This window comes from Thermobia domestica, chromosome 17, assembly GCF_964235325.1.
Source record: "Thermobia domestica chromosome 17, izTheDome1.hap1.1, whole genome shotgun sequence".
Taxonomy (NCBI): Eukaryota; Metazoa; Arthropoda; class Insecta; order Zygentoma; family Lepismatidae; genus Thermobia; species Thermobia domestica.
The window spans coordinates 94,421,133-94,438,032 of NC_137470.1; the positions used below are offsets into that span (position 1 = coordinate 94,421,133).

At 37.7% G+C, this 16,900-nt stretch overlaps 1 protein-coding gene across 1 annotated transcript in view; it reads left to right on the forward strand.

Annotated features, from left to right (window-relative positions):
* Positions 1-15,204, forward strand: part of LOC145673900 (uncharacterized) — a 34,001-nt gene extending 18,797 nt beyond the window's left edge. The window contains exon 2 of the mRNA XM_081743709.1: positions 13,461-15,204. Coding sequence (XP_081599835.1) covers positions 13,461-14,974 — 1,514 coding nt within the window. The 3' untranslated portion in view covers positions 14,975-15,204. The remainder of the gene's footprint in view (positions 1-13,460) is intronic.
* The last annotated feature ends 1,696 nt before the right edge of the window (positions 15,205-16,900 follow it).

A 16,900-nucleotide genomic window follows, 5' to 3' on the forward strand; every position in this document is an offset into this window, starting at 1 on the left:
CCTCCTGTATGTTTCGTGAACTGCTCGTGGCATCGTGCATCGGGAACTGTATCAGCTGATCAGAGTATCAATGCAACTGTGTACTGTCAGCAGTTGAGCCGTTTAAAAAAAACTCAGAACTCTGGAGCCAGCACTTCTAAATCGCAAAGGGTCCTCCTGTTACAGGACAACGCTAAGCCCTATATGGCTAGCATGACACAGGACACCATTCTACGCCTTGGATGAGAAACACTATTGAATCCGCCATACTCCCCGGATATAGCACCGTCCGATTATCACCTGTTCCATTTCTTGGAATGTCACTTTAGAGGACGCCACTTCAAATCTCTAGTAGAGGAGCAAAATGCATTTGATACCTTCTTCACTTCACGGCCCACCAAGTTCTATCGCGACGGAATCCATGCCTTCCAGAAAGTCGGCAGGAGGTCGTCGATGCTGATGTGGACTATTTTTGATCTTCCAGGCACGTCTTAGGTGGCATATCGATATTCGAAGGTGGTGGGTGAAAAAGCGACAGAACTTTCTTGGTAACCTTATATTTATTGATTTTAGAGAGGCTTATGAATCAGTTAGGAGAGAAACATCATACAACTTTCTTAACAGAATTTGGAGTACCGAAAACTCTTTTTATATTAATTAAGATACGTTTAAATGAATCCCAAAGTAAAGTCCGGGTAGAGCAATTCTTGTCCACAAGATTTCAGGTTGAGAATGGCCTGAAACAAGGAGATATGTTGTCGCCATTATTATTCAACTTTGTCCTGGGGTATGTTATAAGGAAAATCAAAGATAGCAACCAGGGTCTAGAGCTAAAAGTACTCACCAGGTTATGGCTTATGCCGATGGTGTGAATCTAACAATGGATGATAGGGGAAAATAGAAAGAAGTGCAGAAATCTTATTAAGCGCTTGCAGGGACTTGGGGTTAGAAGTAAATGCACAGAAAACTAAATACATGGAAGTCCGTCAAGATCGTAATACTGCAAGTTATAGATACGTTAAAATATCGAACAATACTTTTGATAAAGTGAATACCTTCAAATATCTAGGATCAAGATTAACAGACCAAAACCATATTCACGAAGAAATTAAATGTTGACTTAAAGCAAGGAATTCGTGTTATCATTCAGTTCAAAACCTTTTGTCGTCGCGAATTCTGTCGAGGAATTTGGAGCTTAAAATATATAAAACGATAATCATGTCGGTTATGCTGCATGGTTGTGAAACATGGTCGCTTGCTCTGAGGGAAGAACGCAGAATAAAAGCGTTTGAGAACAGGATCGTAAGACGAATATTCAGACCCGAAAGAAAAGGAAATGGGGAATTGTGGAAACTTCATAACGAGGAACTACATAAATTATACCCGTTTACTAAACGTTGTTAGAGTCATCATATCTAGGAGGCTTAGGTGGGCAGGTCATATAGCCAGAATGGAAGAAAATAGTGACGCTTTCAAAGTTTTAACTGGAACTCCAATCGGAAAACGACCATTAGAAAAACCTAAGCGCAGATGGGAGGACAATATGAAGATGGATCTCACAGAAATAGGAATACAAAGTAAGAACTGGATCCAGTTGGCTAATGGAGAGCTTTTGGGAATACGGCATTGAACCTCTCGGTTCCATAGGGCATTATATAGCCCGACACCGTAATTTCCACTGTAGTAGGCTTCTCTGAAGAACTGTGAGGGGAATCTTATCCCATTCCCTTGGTACAGCTTTCCAAAGTTCTTCCACAGTTGTCACACGCTGTTTTCCCAAAGCCCGCTTCAGCAATCCAAACCCACAATAGTCCATAGGACTTGCATCTGGAGATTTAACAGGTACCTCATTGAAAGGTATCGCCTCTATATACCACTTGGCTCCGCCATCTACCTGCAGAATGCGAGGGACGATCGTAAGGTATGTGATGAGACCTTGTCAATGTGTATGAGCACCATATTGCCGTCATTTCCGTACATTGTTGGGATCTCATGCTCGTAGATCGGCCGCATAATCTGCTCCTGAAAATACTGCGAATTTATTTTGCAGTTCTTTGCCACCCTACGAATCTTTAGTTTACCTCGGTAACCGTCGCCAGTAACGACCATGAATCCTTTTGGGAAGCATTCTTTACAGACACGGACCCACCTTGTGAAGTTCTTGGCGCCTTTCTCTCGGTACAGGATGGCTCTCGGTTTACCGCAGTCAGAAAGGTAAATCCAAGCTTCATCGAGCGTTACGACGTATATCCACCTTTGTTTTGCCAGATGCCGATCGTACAGCTTCCGGGCGTTACACTTTCGTTCCTTTTGGTGGACATCCGAGAGAAGATGGCCGAGAGCTTTCATGACTTTTTCCAGCTTGAGTTGATGGTGTAACGTCCAGCTCACAGTCCTCAAGGACACGTTAAGACGATTAGCCATACACCTTTGTGTTGGCGGATTTTCTTGCATTGCCATTTTGTGAAGTTTCCGCTGCATGGTGGAGGTGGCCTTGGTGCATTCCCGCTTTCTAGGCAACTTCGTTGGTGATCCAAATGGTGGAGCTTCGTTGCCCTTGTACTTTTTAATAACATTTTTTATTCCCCTTAAACTGATGTTGCAAACATTCTTCTTGCATTGTTTTGTAATGACAGAAACATTAAAGTGGGCATCATAAAGAGCCGCAACGTAGCTTTCCCAAAACCGGCTTAGTTTGGGCGGCATTTTGGTCACAGAGCGGAAACCCACACACTTGGAAAAAATTTAACACAACACTCACAACAATGGTCCTGTTTTGTGCGTTATTGTCATCCGCGCGGAAAAAACAACTCCGTTCCCAGGAAGCCAGTGCCCAACACTGCAGGACGCCACAAGTCAGGTCGGGTGAGTTCATTCTGCCCGGGAGGGGGAAGGAAGGAAATCGGCCAAACGTAGGCTGAACAACCACTGTATATATATATATATATATATATATATATATATATATATACTTTTATACTATCTACCAAATGTCACTGGTCAGTCCGCTAGAACATCGCCGTAAGGAATCCAGAGCAACCTGCACGACGCCAGTCATTTGTTTCGGTGCAGAAGGCATTACATGTGATCGTGCGTCGTGCGAGGAGTCAGTTTGACTGAGAATGGCACACAGACAAGAACTTAGTGAGTTCGATACGGCAGTCATCATCGGCTGTCATATTGCGGGTTTGTCCAATCGTGCCATTAGTGCCCAATTACGCCACCCAAAATCAACGGTGGGTAATGTAAGCCTGAAATGGAAACGTCACGGTGTCACCAGTGTCCCTAAATGGCCAGAAAGACCCAAGAAATTGACGGACAAGGACCGGAGAGTGCTGAAGCGAGTGGTATCCAGCAATCGTCCTCAAACTGCAGCTGACATCCAGCACGATTTTCATATTGAATCGGGCACATCAGTTATACTGAACACTGTCAGGATAGAACTGCATGCACTTGGTTTTCATGGTAGAGCAGCTGTCCACAAGCCACACATCACTCCAACGAACAAAGCCAGGAAGTTGGCATGGTGGTTCATCGAAATTGGACCCTAGACCAATGGAAACATGTGTTACGAAGTGACGAATCACGCTACACGTGTTTCATATGAGATGGTCGGGCGTGGATGTGGCAACAACCCGGGTAACGCTTCTTACCAGACTGTTGTGCCAACAGTGAAATTTGGTGGTGGTGGCGTAATGGTGTGGGGTGCATTTGTTGGTTCGGCCTAGACCCGCTTGTTGTTGTGCCTGGTAACATGACGAGTGCAAATTATCTGGACATTTTAGAGAATTCAGTGCTTACCACATTGTGGAAATTCTTTGGAATGGACCCACGTTACTGTCAAGATGATAATGCCCCTTGCCATAAAACTGCCAATGTTATGTCGTGGTATTACGAGAACAATGTGCAACGACACCAGTGGCCTGCTCAATCGCCTGATTTGTACCCCGTAGAAAATCTGTGAGATGAATTGGAGCTGCGTTTAAGATCCAGACCAACTCGTCCAAATTCATCTGCGGCATTTGGAACCACCTTGCAGGAGGAGTGGGCTGCCATCCTACCTGATACCTATCAGCAACTGGTGGAAGGCCTTCCTCGCAGGATGCATGCTGTGATCCAGGCCAAAGGAGACCCTACCCGATATTAGGTATGTCATGATTTGCTTCATTCCGAAAGTTGTGTGGTGACCGGTGACGTTTTTGGTAGATAGTGTATATTTCGTTTGAATTTCTCTTAATGTATGAGATCCATTATTATCGTACCGTTCGTTTCTATTATCAAAGTATCGTTTTTGAATACCAAAGTAAATAGACGACCTTCATTTGATGTTTAAAATGATCCACTAAAAAGATGTGGTCCAACTTACGAAACTGCTTTCCATAAATAGATTGATGGTATTAGTTTCATATTTTCTGTCATGTAAATTTACCTAGTGACTTTTCCATTGTAAATGTGTACTATCAAACCTGGTATTACTGAGCTTCTTATTTCAATTATTATTTTGTCGCTACAATACTTTATTTGTGGCGAATACGAGAAATATGTGGAACTGGTTCAAACTCGGCAACTTTCCACTGTTTTCCTTTAAAAAATCAATGAAGGACAAATTTTATCGTTAATAGGGAAACTTACTGTTCGGTTATTTGTTGCCGAGGCATAGTTGACCATTTTGCACTGGGCTCACACTCACTTCTTTCAACTGGGATCGTGCTCACTAATCTTAACAAGGCTTGCGCCCACTTCTCTCGATTTGGCACGGGCTCATTTCTCTCAAATGGTCTCTCGCTCACTATTCTCAATTGGGATCGCGCTCACTCGTGCTTGGGTTCAGTTCCCTCAGTTGGGCTTTCGCTCACTCAGGCTTGCGCTCATTTATTTCAAATGGTCTCGCGATCACTTGCGATCAGGCTCACTTCCCTCAGTTGGGCTTGTGGTCACTTCACTCAGTTGGGTCCGCACTCGTTTGCGCTCGCACTGACTTATTTCATTGGGGCTCGAGCTCGCCTTACGTTTGGACACCTTAATGAGCAGATTTATGGCCCATTCGCAGTTGAACGAGGACTCCACCAGGGATCACCTTTTAGTTTTATTTTATACAGTTTAGCTATTATACAGTTTGTACACCTTTAGTGTACAAACTGCATCATTTTTTGCCGGTTCGAGCTTACAATGTCCATATTATTCTTAATTCATCTGCTCCAAACTGAGATAACTAATTTCCCCTGCTTTTCAGGATCTGTTAATTATTATGAAAGTAAACTTTTTCTTTTGTTTTCAATGTCAAGCTGAACAATTTTATCACACACTCTTTACTCTTGTAGATGGTTTTAAGCTTTTTGGTATTCACTGGCGACGAACATTACGAGAAACAGCAGATCATAATTATTCCCAAGTCACAGTTAAGGTAATTTTTCTCCCCTATGAACATAAGATGAGAGACCTTACTTTATATAACCACGTTTATTTTCTTAATGTATATGCCTTGACTTTGGTTTCACTTGGTTAACTTCTCCCTTGTCCGAGAAATATGAGTGTAAAATCACCAGTCATGCACGATATTTTCTCTGGCATAGGCATATACTTAAAGTTGCTCGTCACACTGTTTATGGACCTCTTCCTAGAGAAGGTTTAAAAATATTGAATATTCGGTAGCAATGTAGTAATTTATAGTTACATCATACTTGTGCTTTACTTTGTGTATTTCGTGCTTCAGGCACAGATGTGTTATTGAATGAATGTGTTTTTAATGTTACTTTAAAATTCACCAATCGGTATTCAACCTTGGTCTCAGTTTTACCTGCTTCTTACTAATGTACACTGCTTGCCATTAAAATTACAACACCCAGAAGAAGATGAGATAGAAATTAGGGATGGGCAAAACCGGTTTTCATAACAACCGGAAACCAGTTCCTAGAAAAACCGAAAACCGACATTTCGGTTTTCTCCAAAACCGGTTCGGTTTTTCACTAAAACCGGTTTCAGTCTTCTCCCCAAAACCGGTTCGTTTTTTCACCGAAACCGTTTTCGGTTTTCTCCAGAAACCAGTTCGGTTTTTCACCGAAACCAGTTTCGGTTTTCTCTAAAACCTGTTCGATTTTCACCGAAACTGCTTTCGGTGAAAACTTTTCGAAAACACATGGAACTTTTTCTGTGGAAACGGATTTAGTTTCCGGAGAACTAAGAAATACTATTCTGGTCAGAAATAGAACAAATTTTGCAAAAAAGCCGGAACCGGTTTTGAAGAAAAGCGAAACCGAATCCAATGAAAAACTGAACCGGTTTTGGAGAAAACCGATAACCGGTTTCGGTGAAAAACCGAACCGGTTTTTGAGAAAACCGAAACCTTTTTTTGAAAATTTTCAAAAACCCGATTTTTGTGCCCACCACTAGTAGAAATGCGAAACTTGGAAAACAGAGAGGTACTAATAAGAGTTGTACCCACAGAGGAATCCGCAGCATTGGGTGGCGAGAAAAAATTCCCCAGTCCGACAAACGACGCAGCAAGCAACGGAAATACTTTACTTATTACGTAAAATCCTATTATTGAATTTTATTTTCTAGCCTTTCAAATTGTCTAATATCTTGTACTGTCTTGTGTCTAATAAAATAGCTCATATTTGATTCCAAATAAAGAACATATTAAAAATAAAATTATTAGGGCGAAGGAACACCAACCCCAAGAGGAGCAGTTCGAATTCATAGACGGATTTCTTAAAATTATATATATAATTTTAAAAAATCCATCTATGAATTCGAACTGCTCCTCTTAGGATTGGTGTTCCTTCACCCTAATAATTTTATTTTTAATATGTACGGTAATGTTTAATTTAGTTCCTTGTCGTCCGTGTCACGTCAGAAAGGTCCAGACAAAAGGGCGAGGATAGAAAGGCCCGAGTCAAAACGCCCCGCGATAAAAGGGCCCGATTATAAAGATCTCGTGACGAAAGGATCCCGAGACAAAAGCTGAGATATAGGTTGAAAAGTATAAAAATACCTGTTTGATGAAAAATATTGTGTGGACAATACCTAATTTATTTGTGTCGAAAGAACATACGTGTGGTATATAGGTTAGCGAAATGTATTATCACAGACCAGTAATAACGATACACGTGGACGGAGGAAAAGTAAATGTTGCAGGTAGGTATTAATGCGAAAACTGCGTTGAATGGGTTATGGACATCATGTCAGATACCTTGGATTCAGCCATATTGGACATAACAAAATATTAAAAAAAAAAATAAACGGGGAATATTTGACACATCAATTTAGGCTAGAATCTCACTACAAGTGAATGTGAATTACTTTTATCTATCTTCATTCGTTTAGGAGATAGGATGTGCTACGTTCGACATTTGTCTCTAGTAGGCAAATGTATCTTGAAAGCAATTAATAACGAGACACATGGGCGGTGGAAAGGAAAAGGTTGTAAGTATGTATTGATGCAAAAACTGCATTGAATGAGGGCGTGGAAATCATGGCAGCCATCTTGGATTCCGTCACATTGGGTATCACACAATATTCTTTAAATAGAAAGGAACTGTTTGATACATTAATATTGCTAGGATCTTTCCTGAAACGAAATCTGAACTCACTTTTCACTTATCGCTAATTCTTTACGAGATAGAGTGTGCTATGTTTGACTATAAAAATTGAGATTTATCTCACAGAAGGTTTACTATATAACTGTACACTCCATATTATAGTGAGCTTGGACAAGAAAATATGACATTTACTTACATTTATTTGTTGATTGTCTGACAAAAGGTCACCCGTTAGTAAAGATTAGAAAGTGTATCCTGTACATACAATGAGGGATTCTTGTTGTTTCTTTCACAATGCAATGACGTAAGCCATTCCGAGTGTGTGGTTTGGTGTGATACGCCTTATCCTTAATGTACCTTTGTGGAAAGTATTTTTAGAACGATAGATCGGAAAATTTTGTAGGTCATTCGATCACACCTTGTTTCCCAATCCATCATTATGGAAAAGTTTTATTTCTTATGTAAGCATTGTCGAAAATTCAGTTCATATTGTGGCAGCACTTCGTCTTGTTAGAGCCAAACGTGATCAAAATTACATTTGGAGACTTGATGGCAGGAAGAATCTGTTTACGAAGCGTTATCAAATACTTCTCACCTGTCAGATTGCCGTCAGTGGAAAATGATCAATAATGATATTTCCTATAACATCCTACCCAAACATTCAGTTTATGTGAATACTGGGTATGATGTTTTAACATCCAATGCGGGTTTTCATCGCTCCAATTAGTCCAGCAGTCAGTAACACTTGTGTATGCAAGTCATTGCAGGGAGGAAATTATTGTTTAATTGGTTAATTGGATGCATAAGAAGGATAAAAATCGTGGATGCACACTAATCACCCCACACTATATTCAGGAATGACGTCATTCAAAATGGCTACCTGACATGGGCCAAATAAAACGTCTTATAGGCTTAAAATGAAGTAAATCTACCAGGATTTCCTCCCTGCCATGACTTGGGATTCATGTACATATCAGAGATGGAGTGGGTCAAGTGGGTCAAGTTTTCTGAGTGGGTAAGTGGGACGTGGGTCAACAGCATGTGACCCACTGCAACCCGCCGCCCACCGTGATCCACTGCGACCCACCGACTCAGTCTGACCTACCGACCCACTCTGCTAACAGCATTGTACACAGTATCTTCTGAAGATCGGTAAATTTGTCTGCGTTTTACTTTCAAGACCTTCATTTCCCTTCCTTTTCCATTTGTTTCTGTCTACTTACCTGCGATAAGTATATCTAAGTGAAAAAAAACTTCAGGCACTTTTGGATATTGATATTTGTAATTGTAATAATAGCAATAGGACTTATACTACTACTTGGCTTTCGAGGCCTGTGAATTTTTAGAGGAGCTAACTACTGAAAAAAAAATACATTTTTGAATCACTGTAATACATAAATTATTATATAAAAATGTAATGTATCTATGTGTGCCTGATCATCACGGCCAAATTGCAAACTCAAATGAAATGACTTTTGGTATATAGTTAGGCCTTAATCTAAACTGGGATGTTATATTGTTTTCACTATAATACATATCCTAAGGAGGTAGTGAGGATCCGAATTTTTGCGAAAAAAAAATGAGTATCTTGCAAGCCGTTAAACTTACGGAGCTGAAATTCAGTGCATTAACTCTTTATTGAAAATAAACAGTGTGTGTCCTAGCTTTTTTTTAAATTATTCTTTATGGGGCGGGTGGCACTTTCTTTATATGGAAAATTGGTAGTGAGTTCGTACGTAAAAATGATCGAAAACGATCGATATTAGTTAAGAAAAAAATTCCGGAACAAAAAATACAGTGCTTTGTTTAATATATCCATTGCTTTCTACTATAATAATTGCTGAAGCGTATGTTTATTATATGAAGCATAGCACAGGGCAATCAATCCATAAAGTTGTGAGAAAAATAAACATAAAATTTGTACTGTAAGCTTAATTACACGAAATTTTAAGTTTGGATTGTACGCATAATTATATGGAAAATTTTACACTTTTTTTCCTTTTACGTTGGTGTACTTACCTTGATTTAGAAGTTTCAAATTTCATCCTTTTTTCCACTCAAAACTATCGATATTTCAACAAGGAAATAATTATCCTATGATAATTTAATTGAAATTCATCGTAATTTGGCACATGGCAAACAGCAATGTGGTAATTGAAGGGGAAGAAGGAGGGAAATTCCCATTCACCTCTGAACACTTTCCAGGAACCTCGTTCCCTTTCGCTTTCTAGACGGGGGAGGGAACTTGGTAATGACATCAAACCTTCATGTCTAATTACAAAAATTAAATTTATAAACAAATAAGAAATCATCAGTTTATCAGGCTTTAATTGATAATTTATTCACAAGATTCCCTAACGAAGGCGTGGTAGATGAAGTTTCCGTTCTCCATGAGTCGACATTGCCAACTGACATGGTCGATATGGAAAAGATATCGTATGGTGATAGAGAGGTGATACTTCTTGCTGAGTATTTCAAAACTCACCGAAAAAAAATAATCATCAGACTTAAGTCTAACAAGCAGATTGTCTATGAGGAGTTGCTGGAATCGGATAGAAGTATATTTATTATTAATTTCCACGACACAGTGGGAACGGGGATTTTCCCTTATGAATTTACAGATGACTGATATTAGAAATAGACTAAGTGCTCAAACATTGTCTAACTTCTTGTTCATCAATGTTAATGGCTCACCGCTAGACAAACTTAAAGTAGACGAGGTAGTTATTTCTTGGCTGAAGGATGGACATCATTCCGCTGCGGATGATAAACCATGAAAAAGTTCTGGAGGCCAACAGGAAAGAAACCCGATTTCAGATGTGTTTTAAGGTGGCAAATTACGAGTTACGGAAAATGTATATTTGTATTACTAATGGCTTATTTGTGCTATTCAACTTTGTACCTAATTTTTAATAAGTCTCTTCTTTGTTTTTATAAACAAGAAGGTAAACTACTTTGAATAAATATTCATAATAATTGCAATTATGCATATTTGTAACTTAAATTTAGGCCTACCGGCCAACTCGCTAAATCCGCCACTGCTTATGTTGTATTATAGAGAATTATGCACTAAAATACCTAAAGCCTGATTTTTTTAAATATCAATTTTTAAACAATTTCCCGCGGGTAAACTCCCTTACTCCACTCGACTGAGGTTTTCCACGCCCCCGAAAGGTTGTTATCCAATTATTAGCACTCAAAAATACGCTCTAATGAAAATGCATACATAAGCTCCATCAATTTAATATGCTCTGACACCACACAACAACTGAACACTTAAGCAAAATGACAGATTTTTTATTCCATGAACTATATTTTTTCTCTTCTAAATACCGAACTCAGCTATGTACTTCTTTACCATTGTAGACACAAAAAAGATCCTGGGGCCGCGGTAGCTCAGTGTAGCCGGTGGGTGTAGCCGAGCGGTCTGAGGCGTTAGGCTGATGATCGTGAGCTGAAACCCATTGGGGTTTCGAGTCCCTCTGAAGAGCAAGGGTGGAATTTTAACTGTCCTCGATGCTTCTGTGTTCGTGTTCCTGTCGTGTCTAGTAGTCCTGAGAAGTGGTTAAAATAGAAAAAAATAGTCAGGAAGATTTTTTAAAAATAAAGTGGAAGAGCGTTGACCTCTGGTGCTTGGGGTCCCGGGTTCAATCCCAACCCCCGCCAAGTGAATTTTGTGGTGGACAAACACCGTGTGCGTGGGTTTACTCGGGGTTCTCCCGTTTCCTCCCACTTTCTTCATTCCACCATTTTATTCATTACTCATCATCACCGTCTCCTTTAGCCTAACCGGCATAACTGTGGGACGTAAAACTCAAAAGATTTCATTTCATTTACAAAACTGATCCCGACGAACTCATAACAATACTTTCCGATTTCAGCTTAAACGAGTCGCCTCAATGCACTTCTTTTTGTTTAGATTAGTCCCATCTTTGTAATGTGACCTTTATCTGCAACCAACACAACCAACACGAGTTCTTGTGTAGGAGCAAGGTGTGGACTTCTCTGCAGACACCTCATTTTAAAAACTAAAGATAGGAAAAATATAACAAAAATGTTGGTGTTGCCAACGTAGAAATTATTTCTACGTAAGAAATAAAATCTTTGACGTGCAAAGCAATTCGTCACTTATTGTGTATAAAAATGAACTTATTAAAGGTATATTAGCATCCACTTTCCAGTGACGGTTTGTTTTGATCACTGGAAAACCAGAGGCGGTATGGCATACCACCGAATACCGTCTCACTTCGACCACTATATATATATATATATATATATATATATATATATATATATAGAGAGAGAGAGAGAGAGAGAGAGAGAGAGAGATAAATGATCGAAAATGACCGATATTAGTATTGAATCTATAGTTTTCGGGGTCGCTGAGATAAACAGTTATCTTTCCGATGCTATTTAAATCGATGCCGAAACAAAAACAGCTTATTTCAAGGGTACCAAATACATGAGATATGGAGTTGTGCATTTAATTTATCATTCTAACCCAGCAAAGCGGATAATCGATGCTAGTAAACAAATAAAACTAAGCTGAGTTGCCGAATTCAACAAGCTACGTATCGTTACTATATGCGTTTCCTTACAGCTAGATTTTATCAGTTCTTGTAGCTCAAATAAACGAAAGTAAAATTAAGAGGTAGGGGATTTAGAACTGGCAAGTCATTCCAAGATTTTGGGAACTAAAACTTGTAGAGCAGAGGTAATGAGACCGGGATCGGGGTTGGTTTGTAAATGAAACAAAACAGATATATTTAGAAACAGATTGTGATGTAAAAAAAATAAAAAAAGAGGATAAAAGAAAATAAGGATATATCTGGGAATCTACACAGCACTTACCTGATGTTCTTGGCGATTCTCCAACGATAACTTCTTCGGTGTATTGTCATCCTCTCTGGTACATGTCCTCCATGTAATCTGTGGCTAGATGGCTAGAATATAAGTCTGGCGCGGATGTAGAGGAAAACTAGAGTTTCAGCGATGTTGACCTTAATCAATGCACGGACGCTTTCCTAAATTTAGTGTCATTCTTGACAAATATCCAAAGACATAAAAACAGATAGTACTCTTACTTAACTGGGTAAAATTCGGAATTTAAAACTCAAAATCATGATACGTGCGTCTACGTCTTCGTCGTAGCTTATGTAGCTCGTCGTAGCCTCGTCATCGGAAGCTTAGCACTTGTCACCAATTCCCCCGTGTCCTCATCCTTCCGTCGTTTTTGTTCGGTGGCCTCGGTCATTGTAATCTTAGTTCAATGAATTGCCATACGGATGATGAAATTTCAAAGTATGTAGATTAACGTCAAATGAGGTTATTTTTGGAACATAGAGCGAAGGCGAAAGATGGTCCAATGGTATATTAATCCTATAAGCAGCACTTTCTTTATATATATTCTTTTGAGATTCTAGATTTGATTCAAATCATATTATACCTTCTTTACAATTTGAAACGAAGGTAGAATCTCATCTGGGTTGGCCTATGTCCCTCTTGCACGTGTACAAGACAAAATTATTGAATGTATGAGTCCCTTCTAGAAATTCTATTTAAAAATACGACTAAAATAAAATCTTTTGCACTGTCCATAAATAGCAAATACTTCACTAAAACACGAGAGTTAAATATACTTATTGTTGGTAGCACAGTTTCATATTCGTTAAATGAAATAACAATTCCTACTTAAGACCAAATGAAAGTTAATTGAAATGGAAATTTAGATTTTGTAAGGTAATGTTTCTTGAAAAAGAATCTGTTTTATGAGGGAAAAGAATCATCTTTTGGAATAGCAAAGAGGGGAAGAATAGTAGAGTTTATTTTGATTGTCTTAACTTAGGTGGAATAATAGTAGTTAATTCAGTAATAACTATTAATTTTTCCTTTAAGAAACCTGTTGTATGTCATTAATAGCATATTGATGTGATTTTTCAGGAATTTCTGCACTGGACGTTAAGACTGTAATCATGTATACCTTGCCACTTGCTATATTTATTATAATTTATTTGGTTAAATCTTATTTTGAACTAAGCCCTACATTAAAGCTAGAAGGCTATTTTGATTTGGTTACAGTATCGAAATCACGGGAGAAGGAATGGCAACAATCAAATGACAATATTCAGAGAGAAATGATCCCCGTAATAAATGAACTTGTAAGAGTGAGTTTTTGTTTACAAAGCACTTTGGAAAGAATTGATCAAACAAGAAAGAATGTTTCAGAGCCTTTAGATAATAGTGGAGACTCCGAGAAACCGGAAAAAGCTATTCATGATGAAAGTTCTAATAATGTCCAAAAAAACCTTGAGCAACTAAAATCGACTCTAGATGAGGTTGAAGGTTCTAATAATGTGCATACGGAAGTTGAGCCAGTAAAGTCAAATCTAAATGAGGCTGAAGGTTCTAATAATATGAATACGGAAGTTGAGCAACTAAAATCAAATCTAGATGAGGCTGAAGGTTCTAATAATATGAATACGGAAGTTGAGCAACTAAAATCAAATCTAGATGAGGGTGAAGGTTCTAATAATGTGCATACGGAAGTTGAGTCAGTAAAGTCAAATCTAAATGAGGCTGAAGGTTCTAATAATATGAATACGGAAGTTGAGCAACTAAAATCCACTCTAGATAAGACTGAAAGCTCTAATAATGTGCATACGGAAGTTGAGCCACTAAAATCAAATCTAGATGAGGGTGAAGGTTCTAATAATGTGCATGCGGAAGTTGAGCAACTAAAATCAAATCTAGACGAGGCTGAAAGTTCTAATAATGTGCATACGGATGTTGAGCCAGTAAAGTCAAATCTAAATGAGGTTGAAGGCTCTGATAATGTGCAAGCGAAAGTTGAGCAACAAAAATCAACTCTAGATAAGGCTGAAGGTTCTAATAATGTGCAAACGATGGTCAAGCAACTAAAAGCAACTCTAGAAAAGGCAGAATATGAACGAACACTAGCCAATAATCAGAAGATGGAAATGGAGAAACAATTTGCGAATATCAAAGAGTGGCAAGAACGAGTTGAGAGCATGAAAAACACTTTCGAGACAATGCTAGCAGTAAAAGAGCTCTTGAAGAAAAATATTGTAAAAGAGGAACGTATAAAGCAGTCTCTAATTAACCAAATCAAAAAACAACAACAAGAGACAAATATATTAAGGAATGAGAAGGCGGAGGAGCATTACAGAAGATTACAAATACAAGCCTGGTTGAAACAAACTGCTCAGGAGTCATTGAAAACTTCTAGATCTCTTAATGAAGAACGCAAGAAAATCTTAAGTCTGGAAGAGAAAAACAAATTACTTGAGGAGCAACTACAACAGCAAAAGAATGAAAACGACTCTATTAAGACGCAAGTATTTGCTCTGTGCCAAAAGGTATCTGCGTTTGGTGATCGCAGGGGAAAGGATTCAGATAGTGGTATCTCAACAGATGATAATATAACCTCGGAATAATATAAAATGAACAAGTATGTACACATATACTATTTAAATTTTTTGTGTGTTTGCTCTTTCTACTGTGCTCTCTTTTTTAGCTGCGGGATGTTGAACTGATTATACTTGACATAAATCAATTTGTGATTCCTTTAATCAATTGAGATACAATACGATAAACTTACCCTTAAACTATACTACAAACAAAATGTTTAATAATTGAAATTGGCTGAAATTTCGTTGGTTATGCAGTTTAGCAACATATTTTGTTAAATATCTAATAAACATGTTTGAAGATTGACCAATTTATTAAATCAGTTATATTTCATATTTTATGTCTTACATTTTAAGTAAATATGTGTTGATTTAAGATAAATTTCTTGGGAGGTTCTGAACATACAGCCACTACAAGAATTCTCAATACTTTCATTACAAGATCGATAAAGCAGTCCATCTGGAATATCTATACATGATATTACTTGTGGCGACTCAAACAAGTATCCGGGTAGAAGAAATGAAAAAATATCCCTTTTCTTTTATACTTTACAGCGACGATAGTAAAGAAGCAAATGTAATAATCGTGAAAGGTAAGGTTTGAGATTTCGACGTTTCATATCTCTACATACAAATTTCATATTAAGATCTGTATGTCTGTTTTTCCCTCTCAATGTATTACACTCACCTAGAGGCGTATCAATACCCATTCAACGTATCCAGAGCAAATTATTTAAGGTTGTCATAAGATTCCTCAGGATTTATTTTGAATTTTCTTTTTATCCCGCCCAAAATAAGAACAGTTTACTAAAGGTGAAAAATTCTTAATTTCTTGAAAACAGCTTTAATTATTTTGTTCATATTTTATAAATCAATAATCAATCCTTTAATATGATATGTCATGTCTCCAGAAAAAATCCAGAACGGGTAATTTTTGTTTTGGAGGTAAGTCCATTTCTCAAAAAAGTACTAGGGTGATGTTGTTCATATTCATAAATAAATGTTAAATTAACAAGCCTATAATATGTCTTAAATCATTTCTTCTGACATATCCTGAAAAATCCATATGGAGTAATTTATACTTGAAGTAAGTACTTATATTTTCGGACGATTTTCTCAGAAAAGACTGATACAATTTTCTCTATATTTCACAAATAAATATTTCTATAACAACTAAAGTATGACACTACTTAGCTTTAAAAATAAAAGCGAGAGACCCTTAACTCTTATTCGTTTTTTATTTGCTTCTTTGCTCGAGATTGAATAAACTATTATCTTAGTTCCAGTTTATCGCTTATTGAGAAATATAAAACCAGATAAACACATACTTAAATGATGGTAAAATCAAATTATATTTATATAAAGCCATAAACTACGCAAACTGTATAAGTTTTTAGCTAAAAGAATTTTTCATGAAACTGTCAGATGACCAACCTAAATAATACAGAAAATTCTGTATTAATTTTCTTTACTGTAGGGCTATCATCGCTTATGTGGCAAATTGATACCAAAGTGCATACCTAGGTGTAGGCTATATAATATCTTTTAAGAACATACATATGTGTGCGGAAGAGATGTACAGACTTGCTCAAAAAACTGGCCTCCCATAGTATTCTTACTGGCATCTTCCAGGGGCAAATAAGGGAAGTTGCATAATCAAACGACGCTTTGTCTTCAATATGTTTGAGTGTTTTAAAATTCAATTTTGCTTCCTGTGCAAGTAATGGGACTCTGAAGAAGAAAACTAAATTTTAATATCATGGGTTGGATTTTCTTAGAATTTTCGCATCTGATTAATATTCAAAGTAATTTGTAATTTGTGAAATATATATTCATACCATAAATAATTCCAATATATGCATAATCAAATGTTCATATGTCCTATATGGATATTGAAGAATCACATTAATACGATTGTCATAGTTCATATATTTCATAAAATTATTTTGGAAA